The sequence below is a fragment of the Fusarium oxysporum genome, chromosome 12 (assembly GCF_000149955.1).
Source record: "Fusarium oxysporum f. sp. lycopersici 4287 chromosome 12, whole genome shotgun sequence".
Taxonomy (NCBI): Eukaryota; Fungi; Ascomycota; class Sordariomycetes; order Hypocreales; family Nectriaceae; genus Fusarium; species Fusarium oxysporum.
In genome coordinates this window covers 1,924,640-1,945,629 of record NC_030997.1, presented here as the reverse complement: position 1 = coordinate 1,945,629, position 20,990 = coordinate 1,924,640, and the positions used below count along the sequence as shown (strand labels likewise).

Below are 20,990 nucleotides of genomic sequence, written 5' to 3'. Positions count from 1 at the left end.
TTCAATAGAGGTTGGCTTTGTTACTACCAGTATAATCCGGTGATACAAATAACAGCCGGAGTTAGTAATACCCCAAGGGACAGACTATCGACCACACTTACCCTCAGTCAAGTCAGCCGTTGCTGATGCTGGAAGTTGCATGATTGGTCTAGAGTCCGAGGTGTGAGATGGGGCAGCAGTGTTATGACAAAGGGATTTTGCTCCAGGCCTGATGTAATATGACGCTTGTGAGGAAATGAGGACTAGACGGTCTTCTTTTGGTCCTGCTGTCAATCAAGATTTACATAAAGCCATCCTTTGCTCAAAGACTCGAGACTTCTTTGGTTATTTTTATCAGTGGCTCTAACCTTGCAATCTGAAGCAAATGTCTGAACGATCTAAGCACATAATCCATCTGTATCTGTCTCTCTGTGTTCCCCTATCTATAACGCCTGCAAATACCATAAACCTCCAATCACCAAGTATCATCGACAAACCAGCTCGACTCCATAGTCTTGGGTGAGAAAAAAGGCGTCGGGTCAATAGCTTTTGGAACCTTTATCTCTTCCGCTTCAACAATCGCCTCCAGCTGCTCATATCTTCCCAAGAGCTCTTTACACATTCTCGTTCTTTCTCCCCACAGGTATCGATCGTGTGTTGACATTGTCATCTCGGCGCCCATCATCATGGGTATCGTGATAGGAGCAGCCAAGCCCCCAGTCAACAGTGTCAAGACTGCCGCACCAGCGCCCAAGCGCGTGCGGTTAAGTTCTTTGTTCCGACTGGCCTTTTCGACTCGCAGGGTAGAGAATTGATCGAAGAGTTTCTTGCATATCTCGATTGAGGACGAGCCGACGAGGAGGAAGGAGAAGATGATGGCAAAGTCAATGTCGCTCCAGTATATGTTTACATCGTCCCAGCCTTGACGAAGGGACTCGAAGCCTTTATTTATGAGGTTAGCAATACTTTTAAGCACAGTGGATCGTCAAGGCACTTACATTTGTTGACCTTGTCAATGTTGTTGTGCTTTTCCACGTGTCCAATGACTTGTACTTTCGAAATGCTTCGAATCCGATCTTGATCCCATTGTTCCCCTTGACATACTGATTGTCCTGGCTGGTGACTCCAGTAAAGCCCTGTTGTGAACTTCTCTAGGACAGTCTTGCGGGAATACCATATGCTTCTGGGGACCAGACAAACTGTCATTTGAACCTGGAATGTGGATGATGGGAGAATGGCAGGAAGCGATGTCGTTTGCGTGTGCTCCCACGTGATCACTTCGCCAATTTCGACGATGGTGTTCATGCCGAAATCGATGCCGGTGTCGTCGTTGATGAGCGGTGTTGCGACTAAGATCGCTACCCATTCATCTGGTTTCGGCGCAGGCTTCGCTTTCCTCTCCTCAGAAACTGGCGACTCGACTTCAGATTGATCTAGAAACATATGTTAAATTCGGAATCTGCTTTGATGGTCAAGGTGACTCACCGCCACTAATCTGCGCCAAAACCCAATTTATCAGAGCGACAACCACCGCTCTCACCTCAGAAGAGAAATGCCGAAACTTTGTCCTCGCAACTGCCAACTGTCTATTCCCCAAGCTTCTCATTTTCTCAAACGGAGGTGTAATCTGGGGAAAGTCGATAGGAACAAAGTACTTGACCATGGCTGGTGCATTGTCCCATTTATTATTCAGCATGATGACCAGGTCGAAGCCTTTGGCCGTCAGCCATGCTAGCAGAGGAATGACGGCGAGGTTTCTGTAGAACTGTAGCCATTCTGGACATAGGACGAAGAGTGTTGCTGCGACGGAGACAACGATGACGAGCTGCTGTTTTACGACTGCGAGGTCGTGGCGCCGTTGGGGGGGCGGCCGGGGCGAGCTGTCCATGCTGTCGTTTGGTCCAGTCTCGCAGACTGCAAAGGAAGATTTCGCGATAAGTTGAAAGGATTATGCTGAGAAAGAAAGCAAAAGGGGATTATTTTTGAGATTGATGCCCGTTGGGATCTCGGGTATGAAGTTCAAGCCCCCCACTATCACCACATGGCGCACTTGGCCTCCAATCATTATCGTCCCCACATCCACTTTTATGCACTCATACGTGTCTGAGGACAACAAGCGAGAACCGAGAAGAAGCGGTCAGTTCATTACCACTTGCATTCTTGACTGTCGCCAGACGCGACAGCACGTTATTAACGCGTTTTGGAATCACTCCAGAGGTCGGGGAGATCAAGTAGACAATCGTCAATTGACGAATAGCGACAGGACTCCTGCTAGGTCTAATTGGCTTGTGATCCTCAGTTTGGCGAGCTGTAATGTTTCTAACCGGCATTGCTACATTAGATCGTACAGCACCAACCGAGGTCAAGCTGGGACAAACAGTTCAGAGATTCGTGCTTGTTCAATCTAGATCATGAGAAGGCCCAGGATCGTTTTGTTTCAATCCTGTATATAGTGACTGACCTTGATATAAGCACAACACGTTTTCGTCCTGGAATGTTACGATGATTCCTAAGAGGATCATGATGAAATCGAGATTACCTTCGCCATTATATGCAAATAATTGGATAGTAAAATTCCCATCTAAAACAGTCGTTTACCAGAAGCAGTGATCTCGAATGGTGACATTTCCGGTGCTCTACTATTACTGAAACCAGTCACATCAGATCTAACACCATCGTCTACACGCATCATACGCTGGTGAATATCTGTAGCTGACAGACGGATCTTAACTTATCTCCATTCTGAAGGAGGTCCTCAAACTCTTCCCAACATTCGATCTTACCTCACAAGGCGACGCTTCGGAGTTCAAGATTGGTTGTGACAATCGTAGCAAATCCGATGAGAATGTGATTTTAAAGCGTAGTCCTATCCAAGATCATGACGTTGCCAACTATCCAGGTCCGCCAATAATCCCAATTTGGTTGTTACCTCATAATCTCAAAGTAGCAGTGACTCTTCACCCCTCTCCCAGGCAGCCACGGAGAGTTCCACCTAGTTACTGAAGCTATCAACCTTCATCGGTCAGATTGATCTGTTCGTCCTTAACTGCAGGATAAGACAAACGCGTCTCGGCTTCAACTGAACGAGACAATTCAGCGACAAGACCATCGCAAGCATTAAAAAAATGGATTGAACTACTGTTAGAATGGTAGTGGAAGTAGAAAACACTAACGTCATCCGTACCATCGGTGTAAATATCGTCAACTTCGACAGCGTCCTGGTGAGTGGTGACCGTCTTGAACCTTTGGAACATCAGTAATGTAGTCCTAAGTTTATGACGACCAAACATACTTAGTGCCATGCGTCAAGTTCTGGCCTTGAAAGATCCTTCCCTTTTGACAAATCTCCAACAGGCCCGCCTACTCAACGGGTGCATCGCAGAGCGTAGGGCTCGTGTCTTCGAATTTGGTAGCAAAACCTACAACGCCCTTGATGATGCCCATGTCTCCCATTTTCTCCATGTCCGATTCAAACTTCTCGTCCGATGCATTCTCCACTAAGACATGTAAGAACACTCTACAAATAATTCCTCGATAAACATACCTTGCGACAAGTCGGCGAACACCAACGACTCAACCTTGGTGGTGCCATCCGGTATAGTGACTCGACGGCGCGCTATGTAGTCTGACCGGCTTGTCTCATATACGGTCCCCTTGTCGATCATCCCAGTGTCTAACTCGGTCCCATCCACAAAGACCATACGGACAAAGATATCGCAGCCAAGAGGAAATTCGAGCTCAGGCAAGGCAGTGACTTCAAACGAGTAGGCTTGACCAGTTCTTGGCTCCATTAAGCAGTCAGTCGCTGGAAGAGTTGCGTAGCGAGTTTGTCGGGTGGTAGGGCCATGTGGGAAAACATGCTCTGTTGCTTCATCTTCGCCGACGAGAATTCCACGAAGTCCAACTCGACTACCCTGCACCGTCCGCTTAGAGACGGCACATAAAAAAATCCACAATGAGACCGCAAAGGATCTAATCAACGACAGGTTAAAATGGCTCAACTACAGCTGTCACTTGATAAAGGTATATCACATATCATACAGACTGTAGAAGGTGACAAAAAGAATAAACTAATTCCAGTAGTACGGCAGGACACGGCTCTACTAGATTGGGCTCTCGGCGCGCCACCTAATCAATCCTCTACGTAGAAGCGAGATTTAAGACGGTAAGATCACTTGCAACGCTTCAAAGTGCTAAGATCATTGTCGGCACGGAGCCTCAACTTAGGCCACGATACAGTTGAACAAGGAATGGCATACAGATCTTACAGCCGTAATCATCCTCTATCCCCAGGCCAAGAAGATCTGGGCCTGTTATTGAGTAAAATCACAACTTTCTCAGCCGTTGAGCACCGCCTGGATATGAAATCAAACTTGAGTATTGGATGCAGGGATGCTACTGACTTTATGGCTGTGCCCGGCCCACTTTGATGTGTGACGGGTGGGCCCTGACTAGTCTGCAGCCTTGTGGAGTAGCTGAACTGAGGGGTAAGGCCTTGCCTGTCTCTAGTAGGCTTAGGTTGTCTTGGACCCGATTGAGTTTTGCGGGGGTCAGAATCAAGCTTTTGTGCCTGCAGTTGTCTGTCTTGACAAGCATGTACTCTTTCGCCCCGGTAAATACATACCATAACCTTAAACAGATAGCTAGAACGGATGTGATGCTGAACATGACGTTGCTTTTTCTACACGTCGATCACAGCCGACGCCAAGTTACATCTCCATTGCACTAAAACAAATGCGCCATGGCGATTTCTGAAAGGCTAGCAGACACCCCTTTCCCGTCCTAGCTTGGAAATTTTTACTTGCTATTTAATGCACTCCCAATGAATACCACTTCAACAGCAGCAAATCTATATAAATGATTAGTATCTTGAATATCAGTAAATATGAGCCACTCACGTAGCCGTTGCGGCAAAAATCTCAACCCTCTTTGCGTTTGTGAACAGCTCCAGGATGACCGCAAAAAGAACAGTAAAGACCACAGTGAGGCCAATCCTCTGAGCTGTTGTCTCAAGGCTATTAAGTGCAAATATCGTAAGAACTGGCAGTGCTGACGACACAATAACCGTGAATAGATTGCTTGCTCTCACGAGGCTGGAATCGGAGTATGAGGCCAACCCGGACTCGACGTCAACTACCCTGGCAGCATTCAGTCTCTCGCCACACAACCGGTGGAAGATGAATGTAAGGACCTCTTTTACAAAGTTGGTAAATGGATCAGAATCCTCAGCCGTCTTGTGTAGGGAAACGTACTGAGACAGGTCCTTTGGTTTCCAGGTGTAAAGTTCCGGAGTACCGGTTTTCGTGAGGAAGTTAGCACCTCCTTTGGGGTCCGTTAGCCAGTCTTGGAGAGTCTCGAGCTGCGATGTCCTTGGGATTTGTAGTTGAGATAATTCCGACACTAAATATAGGTTAATACACCTTTGGATATGGACATCCGGTAAGGCAAGACCTACGTTGAAGGATGAGGTTATCTATGAAGTAGAGGACAGGTATTAGTAAGTTGCTTAGTGCTTCAATTAAATGTACTTACTATACTCCGTGAGCTTTGGTTGCAGCTTTATCAAGAGGTCCCGCTGGCCTTGACCACTATTGTCTTTTTGGCTTTGAACCTGCAATCGATATTGAAGATCTACTATCTCCGCCTGGAGGGCCAAAAGGACAGCAAGGTTAATATCATCAAATCGTCTGAAAATAGCGAAATGTTTATCCTGGCTCATTATATTCGCCAGTCGGTGATACTTCTCTATCGAGCCATTTCCGAAAGTCTTACTCCAGCTTTGCCCTTGCCCGGGGTGGAGCTGATCCATGGGCAATACATTTGGGGAGGCCATAGTTGATATTCCGTCCCCAAATAATTTGGAAATTAGTTTGGAGATAATCCAGGTAAAGAAGCAAGAGACATTTGCGGCTGAAAAGCAGGCTGTCGTATTCAACTACGCCATATGCAGCCCACTGCCAGCTGACCTCATGGCGACCCATTATCTGACATCCATTGGACAGTATTTGCACTTGTAGGCCCCGCAATTTCAATAATTATTTCAGCTTACTGTAACGTGACTTGTTATCTAACAGCTATTGGGCGCCATCTGCACTTTTCCGCCTGGTGATTTTCAATTATCTTGGGACGGATGGTCAGCAGAATTGTAATATTTAGATCATTCCTGTGCATAGCCCGACTTTGCTCTTTCTCACCCACTCAACGGCACCAACAACAATGGATCCCATCTCTGCGGTGGCCATCGCCGCGTCACTCTTTTCGTTCTCAACTTCCAGTCTTTTGCTAGTTCAGAACTTCGTAAAGAGTGGCGAGACCGTGCGCAGACTGAATCTCGAGGTTGTGATCCTGCAGCATATCTTGCAGGAATGCGGCGACACTATATCCAATGTTGAGCCATTGCCGCATTCTATCAGGACCTGTGCTGAAATTTGCATCGAGAGACAAAGGGAACTGTTGTATATCCTAGACCGCTTGATTCACCCGAGGCGACATGAGTGGTTTCGATATGCAAGAATTACGCTGAAAGAACCGGAATTGATGGTAATCTACAACTCATTTCGAGATTCTGTCCTTTTACTCAGAGATCTCTCATCGACGTATGTGAGCATTTACAATAGCTTACTAATGCTGAATGCTAACCTACAGACAGCCTCCGGATGGATCAGCAGTTCTTGCATATGAGGTTAGTTTTGCTAGTCTATTACAGGCCGTTCAAGCCGCTGAAACCTACTATGTAGCCTGGCCATGGCGCAAATCATCTCTGAGAATGATGACAATTCTTTTACTGGTTATCGCGATGGCAGCCACGCCCCCGTAGTTGGGCCCATGACAAAGGCTTTGGAATTGCCAGGTGATACCAGACCAGTCAAGCAGCACGTGGATCGACGAATCGCCTTCGTGTCAGAGGTTCGAGAGCTCATCGCAAATGACTTCACTCGAAGTCTGGTCCTTATAGTACCAAACGGCGCAGATAGCTTTCGATTCGTGACAGTACGCAACAAGATTGACACGGGCAGCGACGAGAACTTTGTCAATGCGGAACTACTGCAGAGGCACGAGATCGACCCCGCGACAATCACAACAATTCCGGAAGAGACGAGAGAGCAGCGCACACTACATATGCTAAACGATTTCAAATTCACCCCGACGCAAGAGATCAGGCTTTCCTGGCATAAGCCTAATGACATGAAGCAGCGGGAGAGCGATTTTGTAATTGTCAAGGACGCTCCCTTCGACGTATTGATTGGATCGAAACAGTGGCAGAGCGAGGTGAAGAAGTCGGCTTTCTTCTTGATTGGAAGACGCAAGTCAAAAGGTACATACCTGCCCGTCACTCCCAACCTCAAAGTTGCTATATAGCTAACTAATAATGCATTAGCTGAAAAGAAGGAGCAAAAGGAAAATGCCGAGAAAGAAGAGGAAAACGCAGAAAGACTTCTCAAAGCTCAGCTTGAACAGACAGAGGAGTTATTAAAAGGCCGTACTCGTGTTAATTCCGATAAGTCGGACGAAGGATCGAAGTCTGGGCGTAAGAAACGGTGCTGAGATAGTAATTGTTTTATTTTTGGCATTAAGCTCTTATTATAGCTAGAAGATAAGCTGGTGAGTAGGACTTTTTTTCTAGCAGGAAAAGTAAACAAATTCATTAAACTTGGTAAATATGTCATGACTAGTTACGAGATTCTTAATTATAGATTAGGTCGTAGATAGCTGGTATTAACCATTTTGTCACATTAAATGAAACCTTGGGTCCTTGAGTCTGGGGCATTTACCTGTAGCCAATGGTCTCTGTTTTGCTGTCGGGCTATTTTTAGGTGATAATGGACCAGGCTAATTTTAGATCTCAACAGCGGCTGCGGAATTGTTCCGAACACTATCTATTATCACACTTCAAACTACATCGTCAGTCCAAATGTCACATTGTAAAGACTCAAAACCCCGCCAAAACGGCAATCAATCCGAATCCTATCCCGACCCAACTCACCTCGCAAAAAAGCCGCAGTACGATAACACGGAAAAAGATGGCTCGTTCACTATTCCGTTGTCGTCTCCATCCTCGCGAGGTGCGACGCCACCATTTCTCGCGAGTCCACCCGTTAATGATTCCAAGCCAACAGTTAAATATACCAAGCTTTGCCGCCGCCGGTATCTTCTCTGCTTCATTTGGCTCAGCGCCGTTCTCATCTACATCGCAATCGAATGGTTTGATCTCCTCAAAAGTGCCGATATCATGAAACTGCTAGCTTGGAAACACCGCGATGATTACGCTCTCTCTCTTCACTTCAAGTTCAGTCAGATGTTCCTGCATTACTACTTCATAGTGGCCAAGCTGAAGGCCTCCTCAAGCACTATGCCGGATAATGGGTACTGGGGCACTTCTGACATGGGATGGGTTGTCTTTTTCTCTATTGTGCCTTGCGCCGTCATCTGTGGCGTAGGTCGACTCTTTGATCACTTGATCAAGAAGTAGGTAAGTATCGACCAGGGTTGCGAATAGAGGAGATTGGAAGATTAGGAGTTTTGACGCTCTCTGTACTATCTGTATTTTGCTAAAAGCGCGGTTCTCTTACTGCTTAAAATACTGCGGTTTCAGTTATTGCGACAGATATCTGAATATTGGTGGTTTTATTTTAGCCGGACTTTTCTTTTTAAGTATTTTTACATATAGAATATATCGTACACGTTAGGAACATAAGACTAAACATATTATCGTAATAGAAACATTCTGCCTACTTCTGTCTATCTGATATTTCTCATCTATTCATCGATACAGTCAACGAGCCCATCACTTGATCACACCCAAAAATGCAGATAACTCGAGAATAGCGCGCGATATAGGTGCCAGCTCCCAGTCGGATCATCTTTACCCTCCACGTCTCCGAAATACACTCCAGGTAGTATTTTGCCTATCACGGAAGCTTCCCAGGTCATGTCGCTCACGTCGAACCCTGGCAAAGCCGATGTTTATTTACCCCCAAAACCGCTTCCAAAACCCCTTCTCATTCGTAGCCTTGTCTTGACGCCACTTCTCAATGGTGGGCTGTCGCCAGTTCGAAAGCCACTCTTCCATGGCATCGCCATAGGGATGTTGATCTGCCATCAGACTCCTCCATTGGGCGCGGCTGGATCGCAAGCGCAGGGCATCATGTCGCCATTCGAGAGGGTATCTCTCCTCGCTTTGTACGGAGGCTGAGAGTGGGCAGAATGTGAAGTAGTAGAGATCGTATTCGGTCCAGATGAATTCGCTCGGGTTGTCTGGGTTGTCTGGGTTGTCTTGGCGGAACCGCTGGAACTGTCGGCCTAGCAGATAGGGATCTGTGTTGCAATTCATAATGGTGTCGGATAGCAAGTTGGGGAAGTTGGGAGGTTGAGAATTGGCCGGGGACTGATATTTCCCATCTTTATCAGTCCCACCGTCATTCTTGCTCTTATTTCTGTTCATGAAATACGCGATGTAGGATTCTTTGTCTCTAATCAATTGTTCTGTGACAGTGCATTGAAAGCCAGATAAAGAGTTTTTAGGTGCGTGTTCATTGGACATGGATCAGCAAAGGACATCAAGCCAGCTGTTTCGGCCTAAGATTGTGAGAAAGAGACAAGGACCATGACGTGTTCGCGGGTTTAATCAGGGACCCTACCATTTCAACGACCTATCTGCCACTGTCACGGCGCCGCGTTCTCACCCATATACGTAAAACTCGCTTTCAGTTCTACTCACAAGTCGATTCGCCAAGGCATCACATACACCTGAGAGCCGCGGTGTCCGAAAGGGATCGGAATTCAAGTTGTATCGTTGTATTATCCCGCGCAACTACTCAATTACCTGAGCGCTTCAACAAGCTCTCTCCTTGCAAGCGATCTTGCTCAGTTAATGGGAGAGATTCTGCTTTTCTTAGTTTTCTTGGTTCAGTGTTCTCGTTGTCCTTGAATTCCTCTAGAGCCTGGCGGATATAATAGCCCCGTTCCTTAACTCGGGTATTTCTTTCTAGCCAAGATTTCTCATCTTGTTTGGTCTCTTCCTTAGTATCTTTCTTGTCTTCATTTTGAGGAAATAGGCTTGCGATGCCTGTCGCAGCGACAGCGTAGAGCGTGCCGAAGATGAGGATGCCGCCCAGAGAATCACCTCTTTTAGGTGGCATGTTGACGGTATTTGGAGGAAGGGGGGGCTCTTGGCTCAGTGATTCCAACGGTCGGGAGTCGACGATTCTTGGATGGTTTGTGATGAAGAACAGAGTCAATGTCTTATTGAGACACTCTTGGACTTTGTGCGTGGTGGGGATGTTGCTCTTGATGTGACAATTGAATGAATGGGATGCAATGCAATTCTGAGACTTGCATGAAGAGAAAAGCTGGCCACTGGCTCAAAGGAACGGATTAACTGCTCTTCCGTGAAGCTACATGACATTGGTTTAAAAAAGCGCCGTATGTGGAGTAAGCGCTAAAGACAGAGCAAAAATACCAGAACAGGATACGGCCTGTAGTATGTCGAACGGATCAGGCTGATTTTGTCAGAGAGCTTTATCCTATCACGGTTTTCTGACCATATCAAAAGCCAAACAAAAGGCGGGGAAGAGGCAAGGGTTGCACCATGCACGTAATTGACTCACCCTGGAGGCAATTGAAAGTCGCATTTTGCAACCAACCTCAACATAAAAAAATAATCATCTTAATTCTTTCAAGTGGTCTAAGCAAACAACTTAGATTCAGAGGCTTGACTTCAGAAAACCACCATAATTTTTATTTTCACATGTTTTCCATTATCATTAAAGAGCTGGAGCAAAAGTCTACCAAATTGTGTAGCATCTTACATATCAGCCTGATTAATCTTGAGCCTTTGTACGACTCCACAGACCGGAGCGACATGAGGCTGCTTCATGCAATTGAAGGACAACGCCAACAGTAAGGAATAACATGCACTATTGGACTTTGGATCAAGCTCGTTGTCATCATGAAAAGGTCACAGAAACTCCAACTTTGACTCTCAAATTACTATGTACATCGCCATTCTCGATAATAGCTACACAAAATGAACATTTCCTTTCTAAACCGACTCCCTTACCCATTCAACTTCTTGACAACAAAAGTCGTTCCAAGGTTCTGAGTCGCCGCATCATTCGGATATTGAAGATGTTGAGCATTGATACCAAACCCATGCGTTGTATCACAGACTCCATCGCCCTATTCACATTAGTCAACGCCCCCCAAAACCCAGCTTCATAAGAACTTACAAAGATACAAACATCAAGCGTGCGAGAGATCCAGTTCTGAGGAATACCAGCACCCCCAAAAGCCTCAAGCCCATTGACATTCTTAGTCGTCGTACCACCATTGTTATCAACATTACACGCCAACCCGCTCTTATGCAACGGATCACCAATCAGGAACACCCCCTTGACAGCATCCCCAGCACTCCCTGTCAACTGCGACAGCGCATTCACAGTCGCCGCAGCACCCTGGGAGTAACCCTCCAAGATGAAGCATTCACTAGGGTTAGACGCTAGGACACTCTTCACCTCGCGGATAATGTCCTGTGTTCCTTGAGCAGAGTTTTGGTCGTAGCCGGCGGGGTATACGGTGTTGTAAATCTTGCCGCCGGGGACTTGGGATGTGATTTGGGAGTTCATGGTGCGGAACCCAGCGGATGGGCCTTGGATTTCGCCGGTGCCGCGTGTGTTGATGATGGTGTAGGATGTGCACTTTGCGGCTCTTGGGCTTGGAGCGGCGACTGCGCAGCCTGCAAGGGCGAGGAACGTGATGAACTGTGAAAGCATGGCTGAGAGTGGGCTTCAATATTGTCAGAGGTAGTAATGATGTGATGAATGTTGGGCAGGTTTGAAACTGAAGCCTTTACAGCCCTGATACTTATAGAACACCATCAACATGACCAAAGCTATCATCCACCATCTCAAACAACTCCCTCGCAAGAATCCCCCAAGTTGTATTAGCCTCAATCTCTCCGTTCCTCTACCGCACTTACTCGGCACACTCATCCGACCGCACGTGGCCGATCCCTCTCGGCACATCATCTCGTCTTCTTACATTTCAATGCCGCGATGACTCCATATTTTCCCCTTACTATTGGCTTTAGCTTCTGTCTGGCCGGCTTTAAAGTCTGAGCGTGGCGTCCATCGACTGACTCGTGTTTCAACTGACTCGTGCCGTTCTGGAATGTCTAACCGAAAATACTGTCGCTAACCGGAAACGTTGTCGATCATGGCTGTCTATGGGGTTCTGTTCCGGATCGTCTGTGTCAGGCTCACCGGACGTAAAGTCAAAGCGCACCCCATAAAATGCTTAGCCCCGTGTTTTAGGTGCGATACCGTGTCGACGAAACTCGGCCCGACACTTCAACGACTAACTTTTTAACCAAAAGTCTCGAATAAGGCAGCTTTCTCGGCATCCAGATGATTTCAATTGAGATACGGTTTTATCATCTTTGCGCGGGCACGGAGCTCTCTAATCTTGTGCACACGGCAGATACCCTACCTATCATTCTTAATAACCCCCCTGATATACCGTATCGCCGGTTCCGTCTCTGACCAAGAGTACCACGAGTTGCGAAAGATAAGCACAGCCTCCTCCCGCGAGCCGGGAGAATAAGCGGTCGGCACATCATATGCATACAAGTTCGGGTTCTCAATGCCCGGCCAGATGTGCTTGTTGTCTTCCTTGACCATCTTGTACAACTGCAGTACCTGACGTTTCAGCTCCGCAATCAAGTCCTTGTAGTCGTCTTCCGCGACTATATCCGCCCGCTGTAGAAGGATATCGCTCATAGCCTCCTCCAACAAATAATCATATCTCTCTTCCCCCGTCGCGTTGGGTTTCTTCTGTAAAAACCCCTGCAGCGACTCTAAATCCTTCATCAGACGGATCTTGATGAGCGTCAGTGCCATTTTGAAGGAGACGTCGTAGTAATAAGGTTTCTCGGTAACAGCCTCAAATGCATCTTCTCCCTTCAGATCAAGGAACGGCAAGCTCATGTCGCGCCAGTCGTACTTGGAGTCGCCTTTCACCGCATACCACTTGATGAAATTGTATGCTTCTTGATCTTTTCCCAGTCTGAGATACAGCGCAGGAACTTGTGAGCGAACGCCAAGGTTGTCCCCTCGGCAAAGACGCAGTAGGTCAAGCGATTCCTTGAGTGCCATCTCGACGGCTTCGCCGGTGCGGACGTTGAGAATAGCACTGATGTAGTCGTGGCGAGCTTGCATGTAGGGACGGGTGCTCTTAAAGAACCAAAAGAGACCGACGGAATTGTCGAAAGGGTTTCCATTGGTGTCGTCGCCGGGATTAGCGCGTAGCTTGAGCTCTTCCTCGGTGAGTTTGTCCTTGGTTTGCTTGATAGGAACGCATTGGACCTTGTGCCTTGGCCGGTCGGCTTTTTGATGAGGTTTGCCGCAGTACTTGACGGTTTGACAGGCTCCGCAGCGGAGCAGGTTGGAGCTTTGGAAGCCAGCTGGGCAGGGCGAGTGGCTGCAGTGGTTGTAGGGGAGGCCAAGATTCATACGCGGCATTTTGGGCGGTTGGGCCTATGGTTCAGACGATCTCTTTACTGTACAGATGATTGTTTCCAACTATGCTGTTACGATTGCAATGATGAAGGGATATCTTGGGTGGGATACTCCTTTTACCGTAATGAGAGTGGCTGCATCTGGAATATCATTGTTCCCGCTTCCGACCCCCCGACGCAGTATCAATTGACGGCTTGACTTTTTGAAAGTGGGTCGCAGCACGTAGGGTAGGTTTTCAATGTTGATTAATATCTCAACAGTACGGTTTGTTCCAACAGATTTTCCAGCGTTTATTGAATACATTTCCTGATCCGGAGAATCGATGTTATTGAAAGTAACTAAGGAAATAAATGGGTCTATTATCGGATTCGAATTATCAATTGTCGCATCTCGTGGACGACTCCCTTTAGAAATTGTAGTCAACCCGTTGCTGCAATTCGACTTCCCCGACACCAGGACTCGCCTCTTTTGACATGTGGATAGAGTTATTACTAGCTACCTGGGCTAACTAAGAGTCCCCCCATGTTATACAATTGATGGCAAAGCTCCACGCAAGGTATCAGCGAGCGCAAATTCAGAGTAACTGTGGCCATGCTGTATATGTCAAGTTCTTGGATCTGGTCTTACTGCTGATGGTAGCTTTATCCATGGTGACTTTTGGGCTTCATCTTCTCGTGCTTGACCTGTTGTCAATGAAAGTGTTATGCGGACCCTTCGCCCGACTTTCACGACTTTTACCTCGTGGCTGTGATCTAGTTATGCGGACCTTGAAAACGCCTCATATGTTAAACTTACACTTCCGCGACTCGAGCTTTGAAAAACGCATTCATAGCGGAGGTGAACTTGATCATAATCAGGACGTCGTTTCCTGTGCCTCACCAACAATCCAGTTTAAAACGCGGGGTAATGTTAACAGAGCGGCATATACGACTGGGGTTCTATGCATACCTTGCTGTTTTTAGACATCAGCAGATCACGGAACTGCCCATTCTGGGGTAATAAAGCAGGAACACTATTGCACTTGGCGAGTTCCCCGCGTAAAGTGCCATCCTGGGCAGGGGACCTGCCTGAAGGGAGCTGCACTACATCATCTGATGATGTCGATCGCCAACTCGAGGTTTAGAGAATGCAACCTTACGCGGGGATTTAGCTTTTGCTCGGCGCTCGTCCTAGACTTTCACATGGAACTCGCTTATCGGAGCGCAATTAACTCTATACCTCTAGTTGTTTGGAATAAGCTTAAATACAATGGGGATTGCTTCTAGACTATTCAGGTTGGTTGCCACTCAAACCTCATCGCCAGTGGTTAATTATCCCTCTCACCACCATGGCAGTTCTTCGATGCTTGGCCGCATTGACTTTGGCCGTTGGTGCCAATGCTCTCACGTACAACACTTTCGACGGCCCCGGTTTCCCAGCCTGTCAGAATGTTTCAGCTGTCCATGACGCAACTAGTGTCAAGGACATCCAAAACATCGTTCAAAATGCCATCAAGGCTGGCCAGAGAGTTCGTGCGTCTGGAAAAGCACATATGTGGTACGACACAATGTGTTCCGATGATCCGAACACTGTCATTGTGCGTACAGAGCAGGTCAACAAGATCTATGATCTCGACCTTGACGCTGGCACTGTGATGATCGAGGCTGGTGTAACGTTCCTGGAACTCGCAGATTACTTGCACCAACGTGGCGCGTCTGCGGGATATACCCTCGTCAATTGGAACATCACTCTGGCCGGATGCGTAGCCATGGGCGCTCATCGGTCTTCTATTCGGGAGGACTCTATGGTCGCTGCTGGTGTTTTGGCTCTCGATATTATCGATGGCAATGGTGAGTTGCGACACCTGGAGCGTGACGATAGTGATGAGTGGCTTGCTGCCTCGACATCTCTTGGTCTTTTGGGTGTCATCGTCAGAATGAAGTTCAAGATCTATCCCGATTTTAAAGTCTACGCTGATCAGAAGACGCTCGAAGAGGCTGATGTTCTTGACGGGGACATCTATGGTATGATTTCGCCTTATGCCACAGCGAACCTATGGGTCAGTACTCACCTACCATTCCTTGACCGTAGCTAAATGATTGTAGTGGTGGCCGCACAAAAAGAAATTCCACTGGCGTTATTACGACGTGATCCCAACCAACAAAAGTGACCAAGAGGGTTTTCAGAATACATTCTCAATCACCCAACTCGAAGCCGGCGCGATAACAGCTCTATGGAACACCGGAAAGGGCGTCGCTCTATCCAATCTCCTCGCTGAAGAGATCCTCTTTGGACAATGGGAAAATCCCAACTTTCGAGAAAAGACGACCAACGAACCCATCACCAAGTGGCCAGTTTACGGTTGGAACTACGACGTCCTCATAGGCGGTCTATACCCTGATCAACGACCAGTTTGGGAATACGGCATCCACGGCTATACCCTAGAGCTTGCGTTTCCCGTGACTCAAGCGAATGCAATGCTCAAGCGGGTTCGTCAGCTTTTCGACAACGAAGCCAAGAAGCTCAAGTTTATGGCATCGACCTATAGAAGCGGCATCAATATCAAGTTTGGCAGACCGTATTTCGACCTTCTCGGTCAGGTCACCTACGGTACCTCCGATGGCGCTGATTGGGATAAAGGTGCTATTATGTTGGATTTTCCATCTTATAAACCGAGTATTGGTGATGGGCTGCGGTACAACGAACCGTTTTGTAAGTTGATACGATGAATCGGTAGAGAGTGTTGCAGTTGACAGGATGACAGATCACAAACTTGCCGAAACGCTCATTGATGAATTCCCATGCCGCCCGCATTGGACCAAGAATACAAGAGAGGTATTTGAGCGTTCTGCCAAGAACCTAGACCCTGATGTAAGATTATTTACAGACGGCTGAGACCAGGATGCTAATATTTGCTTGTAGCATATTGCTCGGTTCAAGGCAGTCCGAGAGAAGTTTGACCCAGATGGTATGTTTCGAAGTGTTGTTGGTGAGGCCATTGGGGTTTATTGATGCTTTACGACTTGGATAAACCAGTGGCGGTGTCGGCAGCTGAACAGTTTATTCCTTCCATTATAGCTCTGTCTGTTCAACGTCTGTCAGGAGACTTTGAATGAAATTGTTAGAGCAGTCGTTAATGCCATCTGGTCTAGTGTTGGGTGAAAAGAAGGGTATCTTGTTGCTTTACCCACTTCCTCCAGTCTCTCGCATGTGCTACTTGTTTATCTGCGACTTCTGTAAATAAACCGGTAATACTAATCTGGCACTATAATTAAGAACTTGCAGTTTGCAATCTCCATATCCCGTTTCCTTACTTGCTGTAATAGGTTTCTTAAACCAGGGGCAAACATTCTCTTCTCGTAAAAGCCACTCGGGGTCTTGGTATAATAGGGCAATCTAGACACATGTACTCCCGTCTCCCAGGAATTTGTAATATACGTGTGAATACACTTTAAGAACTGATACTGGCTTTTAGCGCTGGAGAAATCATTTCCAGGCCAGCACGAATAAATGAATTAGTTTATTAAGATACTACTGAGTCGAGCAAATAGCTTTGCCACGTTTTGGAATATTATTTCTAACAAAAACTTGCAAATCGACTTGTGAGGAATGGAGAGGAGTAGTGGCATGTTTTATTCCCTTAGCAGTAAACCCCACCATTTTATTTGGAACCATGGGCCTTATAACTAATTTAAGTTGATTGAATTTTTGCTGCTCCACTTCTGCAACATCGGGCTACTTCAGGGAGAAGCCCGAATGAACATTGCTCCTATGCTCTTACTTCCCTGCGAACTCTAAGCTACTGACAGTGCCTGAAAGACAGGCGCAGCTAATAACTAGACTATATACAGATACTCTCCGAAGATTCTAAGCTAGGCAAGGGTTATTTAAAAACCACGTCGGGCTTGAATTTATCAACCGCAATCCCGTGTTTCTTTTGATGCTCCTGGGCCTTCTCTAAGATTGTCAGTGCTTCTTGTGCGTAGCTTAAAATCGCAGCAGCCGCCCAGTCCTTCGCCATCTCATCGGCACGATATAGTAACCATCTTTTGGTCCAAACTTTCATCTTGGTAGTCAAATCCCTCATGAATGTAGTCCATAGCCTGTCGAGATCCAAAGCTGGAGTTTTGGGATATTGCTTTCGGTAAAGCGCCTCGAACTCCTTTAGGAAGCCTTTCACATCGTCATATGTAGCGACGAACTTCTCGTTCACGCCTGGTTTCAGCAGGTAGCCAAACACCTGCTCAACCAGGTAGGTATGTTAGTACGAGATATGACTGACATCCAGATTCATGAGAAGGAAATGCCGACTTACTATCTGAAGCTGTTCAAAGGCGTGCTGGGAAGCTCTTCTGGTGATGCCTGCATACCTTCTTTTTCCAATTGCCCGCCGATATGGGTTCGTTGAACTCCCAGATCTAGCGACATAGATGTTAGAGACAAGAAAAGAAACGCATGATTCACTCTTTTCTGATTGGTTATTACGGCGAGCAGTAGAAATACAGATAAAGATCCCGGCAAGGACTCTCATCACCAAACGATCACCCAATGGATTTCCGTGTCGACTAAAATTTGGTTGCGCCAGCTCCTCGCCTTACTCATCCTCTTTAGTAGTTGAATTATGTATTGCTACTCACCACTGTTTTCATCTCACCCGCGCAACAAATGCCCTTTGGATCGAGGCCAATGAGCTCTTATATCTGTATCTGGGTGAAGGGCGATTGGTTTATTGCATGTTATTCATGCATGATAGACGAGCCGACAGAGACTCTGGCTAAACACTGGCCGACTGGTATGCGCGGATAAATGATCAATGGGGAAACTTCCAAGACCGTCGTGGATAGAACAAAACAGTTGACATTTTGAAGTCCTCAACGGAATCAAGCTAGTTTTTGGATTGATGTATGATGGCAGAGAGTGTGATGATCATCATGTAAACTCACAATCCTGAAGCTCCTACAAACCAACCCCGTACTCCGTAGTGACGTTTGGATGTTTAGACAATGGTATCGTAGATGTAAGACTGAAGTATATTTCTCCATCCTGAGTGCAGGCTGTAAAGGTCTCGTAGGAAAGGACAATTGACCAAAAGACTGATAAGACTACCTCGACATCTTGCTCTGGTCGACTAGTGTTGCGCAATCTCAAATGAGGCAAACAACGGGGAAGTAACTGCGGGCAGCTGTTCAATAGAAATAAGTTCAGAACAAAAGAACTTGCAGCCACTGAGCTGAGAACGACTCTTGAACGAACAGACACGATCTTCGGATGTACAAAGAGAGCTCAATGCGTCGCAGGCCGAATAAGAGTGCGATGGCACTGGCATCCGCGTTCTGATATGCCCATTGAGTCAGAACAGCTGAACATGAAGAACTACCACTGCAAAAGACCAACTGCCAGTGGAACAGATGGAGAGATTAAACAGATGCTCCACTGTGGTATATAATGTTTTGATTCAGTATAGAAATTCTTCAACTCAACCATCTTGTCAACACTCTTTAGTTGAGAAACAACATCAACATCCGACTCAGACATCACCATCAACAACCTCCAAATCACAATTTCCTCAACAAACACAACCTCACATCTCACCGTCTTTCATCCGATCCTCATGCCCATCATGGATTCCCCGATGCCCGTCGTCTACCCCCCCAACATGTCCCCAGGCATCCAAGCTACCTTCACCAAGCATAACGCTCTCCCCCTCTCCGAACGCGAAAAACCCCTCTTCGTCATAGACGTGGCCACCGTCAAAGACACCGTCCGCGAGTTCATGGCTTCCATGCCTTCAACCCCCAACATCGACGTCGTCCATTTCGGCGCCGTCAAGGCCTGCGCTGCTAAGCCCGTCACTGACGTCTACGACCAGCTCCGATGTGGTTTTGATTGTGCTTCCAAGGGTGAAGCCAAGCCCCTCGTCGACAGAGGCGTCAATCCTGCTCGCATCTCGCTTGGGAACTGCAATCTTCCTAGCAATGAGCTTGAGTGGGGTATTGATGTTGGGATTCAGTACTATGCTGTTGATAGCACCTCGCAGGTCTATCGTGTGCTCGAGGCAGCTGATCGTGTTGTTAAGCGTAAGGGTTGTGAGTTGGCCACCATTCTCGCTGACATCAAGCCTTTCTGTCGTCTTGTCTCTTCTGGAAAAGGTTCGGATAAGCCCTTCTCTGCCAAGTTTGGTGTTGATCCGGAAATGGCCTTCACCATCATCGAAGAAGCTCAGGCGCATGGCCTCACTTTCATCGGTCTCTCTGGTCATCCTGGTACTCAGAACCTCGCCACCGACGCTTTTGTTCAGTTTGCCCAGCTCTTCCGCGGCGTCTTCGATCGCGTCAAGAACGAACTCGGCATCACCATGACTCTTGCCAACATTGGTGGAGGATGGGCTGGCATCTCGACCAAGACTGCTCCCTTGTTCGTCGACTACAACAAACCCACCATCGACATCTTCTCTTCCGTCTTTGCGGATTGGCCTGTCAAGCTGATCATGATGACTGAACCTGGACGTGCCTTCATCTCCAAGGCTGGATGGTTGCAGACCCATGTCATCAACGTCTCTAAGCACACCGCAAGCGCTTCCGTCTCGCGTGTTTTTCTCTCCGTCGGTACTCTCCACGGACTGAACGAGGCCAACAAGATTTCCTTCCAGTGGCACACCTCTTCTCCTTCTGAAAAGACCAAGTCTTGTGTTCTGTATGGTGCAAGCTGTGACAGCTCCGACATCATACTTGGAAAGGACGCCAACGGCAAGGAGAAGACTGTTGATCTTCCCGATGTCCTTGCTCCAGATCATCTCGTCTGGGTCTATGGTCCTGCTGCCTATGGGCCCGACTACTCGACCTCTTTCAACGGCGTCCCTCCCCCTAAGGTTGTCTACATCAACTCCAAGGAGGATATCGCCTACTAAACTCGCGGTTCCCGAGGTGGTGTATAGACAGCGTGAGACTGCGTTCGGCGTTTGATTTTGCGAGACACGAAAATTAGAGACCCCACCCTACAGGAATAGGATACATTGCTTTGGGCTTTCTCAGTGCAGCGATAGCGCACTCTTTAGTATTTAGGAAACTCCATAGTCTACAGAAATGATGTGTTGTCTCTAAAACCCTTTTACTCCCTTAAATCTGTAATGTTGTGATTATGACAGTGTACATGATAGTGTGACGTTGAGTTGTTGATACCCGTGGACCCTTGACTTGAACCTTTTGCCTGACTGTACCAAGTACACGTAAGTTATGAACTTACCCAATTGTAAAGGACTGGCTTCACATGGTCCCTAGTAACGACACCCTTGCCCGACAACAGCTGATAGGAAGCAGAAAGCACATACGACACTACTGTCGTTCCATTTCCTTCTCTTAAACCAAAGGGCATTTAGGCGGTTGGAAGAGTGTCCAGTGTGTTTGTTGTCTGACAGAGTACCTAGCAGCAACAGAGATATCATGGAATACACGATACCATTCTCGAGTAAGTACTAGACCACCAGCCTTGTTATTAACCACGCCGCAAGAGTCACTGCCA

At 47.2% G+C, this 20,990-nt stretch overlaps 11 protein-coding genes across 11 annotated transcripts; 3 read left to right on the top strand and 8 right to left on the bottom strand.

The window, feature by feature from the left end:
- Positions 1 to 297: 297 nt before the first annotated feature.
- On the bottom strand, positions 298 to 2,004 carry FOXG_14718 (uncharacterized protein). The gene is made up of 3 exons (XM_018394779.1): positions 1,465 to 2,004; positions 978 to 1,412; positions 298 to 921 (listed from the first exon to the last, which is right to left on the bottom strand). The coding sequence occupies exons 1-3, from the start codon at positions 1,865 to 1,867 to the stop codon at positions 455 to 457; spliced, it is 1,305 nt and encodes a 434-aa protein (XP_018254339.1). The 5' UTR covers positions 1,868 to 2,004; the 3' UTR covers positions 298 to 454.
- A 1,335-nt stretch (positions 2,005 to 3,339) lies between these two features.
- On the bottom strand, positions 3,340 to 3,770 carry FOXG_14717 (uncharacterized protein; the record flags this gene model as incomplete). Its single annotated transcript, XM_018394778.1, has 2 exons — positions 3,340 to 3,476; positions 3,524 to 3,770. 2 exons carry the CDS (start codon positions 3,768 to 3,770, stop codon positions 3,340 to 3,342), a joined length of 384 nt encoding a protein of 127 aa, XP_018254338.1.
- A 1,006-nt stretch (positions 3,771 to 4,776) lies between these two features.
- FOXG_14716 (uncharacterized protein) lies at positions 4,777 to 5,812 on the bottom strand (the record flags this gene model as incomplete). Its single annotated transcript, XM_018394777.1, has 4 exons — positions 4,777 to 4,828; positions 4,878 to 5,379; positions 5,435 to 5,452; positions 5,512 to 5,812. The coding sequence occupies 4 exons, from the start codon at positions 5,810 to 5,812 to the stop codon at positions 4,777 to 4,779; spliced, it is 873 nt and encodes a 290-aa protein (XP_018254337.1).
- Positions 5,813 to 6,195: 383 nt separating this feature from the next.
- Positions 6,196 to 8,449, top strand: FOXG_14715 (uncharacterized protein; the record flags this gene model as incomplete). Its single annotated transcript, XM_018394776.1, has 5 exons — positions 6,196 to 6,575; positions 6,629 to 6,661; positions 6,717 to 7,294; positions 7,358 to 7,507; positions 7,830 to 8,449. The coding sequence occupies 5 exons, from the start codon at positions 6,196 to 6,198 to the stop codon at positions 8,447 to 8,449; spliced, it is 1,761 nt and encodes a 586-aa protein (XP_018254336.1).
- A 498-nt stretch (positions 8,450 to 8,947) lies between these two features.
- FOXG_14714 (uncharacterized protein) lies at positions 8,948 to 9,520 on the bottom strand (the record flags this gene model as incomplete). The annotated part of the gene is made up of 1 exon (XM_018394775.1): positions 8,948 to 9,520. The coding sequence occupies one exon, from the start codon at positions 9,518 to 9,520 to the stop codon at positions 8,948 to 8,950; it is 573 nt and encodes a 190-aa protein (XP_018254335.1).
- A 274-nt stretch (positions 9,521 to 9,794) lies between these two features.
- FOXG_21618 (uncharacterized protein) lies at positions 9,795 to 10,118 on the bottom strand (the record flags this gene model as incomplete). Its single annotated transcript, XM_018401960.1, has 1 exon — positions 9,795 to 10,118. One exon carries the CDS (start codon positions 10,116 to 10,118, stop codon positions 9,795 to 9,797), a length of 324 nt encoding a protein of 107 aa, XP_018254334.1.
- Positions 10,119 to 10,921: 803 nt separating this feature from the next.
- FOXG_14713 (uncharacterized protein) lies at positions 10,922 to 11,997 on the bottom strand. The gene is made up of 2 exons (XM_018394774.1): positions 11,208 to 11,997; positions 10,922 to 11,157 (listed from the first exon to the last, which is right to left on the bottom strand). The coding sequence occupies exons 1-2, from the start codon at positions 11,748 to 11,750 to the stop codon at positions 11,035 to 11,037; spliced, it is 666 nt and encodes a 221-aa protein (XP_018254333.1). The 5' UTR covers positions 11,751 to 11,997; the 3' UTR covers positions 10,922 to 11,034.
- A 343-nt stretch (positions 11,998 to 12,340) lies between these two features.
- Positions 12,341 to 13,568, bottom strand: FOXG_14712 (uncharacterized protein). Its single transcript, XM_018394773.1, has one exon. It carries the CDS (start codon positions 13,494 to 13,496, stop codon positions 12,462 to 12,464), a length of 1,035 nt encoding a protein of 344 aa, XP_018254332.1. The 5' UTR covers positions 13,497 to 13,568; the 3' UTR covers positions 12,341 to 12,461.
- A 1,165-nt stretch (positions 13,569 to 14,733) lies between these two features.
- On the top strand, positions 14,734 to 16,772 carry FOXG_14711 (uncharacterized protein). The gene is made up of 4 exons (XM_018394772.1): positions 14,734 to 15,531; positions 15,578 to 16,184; positions 16,237 to 16,343; positions 16,395 to 16,772. The coding sequence occupies exons 1-4, from the start codon at positions 14,821 to 14,823 to the stop codon at positions 16,482 to 16,484; spliced, it is 1,515 nt and encodes a 504-aa protein (XP_018254331.1). The 5' UTR covers positions 14,734 to 14,820; the 3' UTR covers positions 16,485 to 16,772.
- Positions 16,773 to 17,355: 583 nt separating this feature from the next.
- On the bottom strand, positions 17,356 to 17,766 carry FOXG_21617 (uncharacterized protein; the record flags this gene model as incomplete). Its single annotated transcript, XM_018401959.1, has 2 exons — positions 17,356 to 17,712; positions 17,755 to 17,766. The coding sequence occupies 2 exons, from the start codon at positions 17,764 to 17,766 to the stop codon at positions 17,356 to 17,358; spliced, it is 369 nt and encodes a 122-aa protein (XP_018254330.1).
- A 1,326-nt stretch (positions 17,767 to 19,092) lies between these two features.
- FOXG_14710 (uncharacterized protein) lies at positions 19,093 to 20,379 on the top strand (the record flags this gene model as incomplete). Its single annotated transcript, XM_018394771.1, has 1 exon — positions 19,093 to 20,379. The coding sequence occupies one exon, from the start codon at positions 19,093 to 19,095 to the stop codon at positions 20,377 to 20,379; it is 1,287 nt and encodes a 428-aa protein (XP_018254329.1).
- Between the last annotated feature and the right edge of the window lie 611 nt (positions 20,380 to 20,990).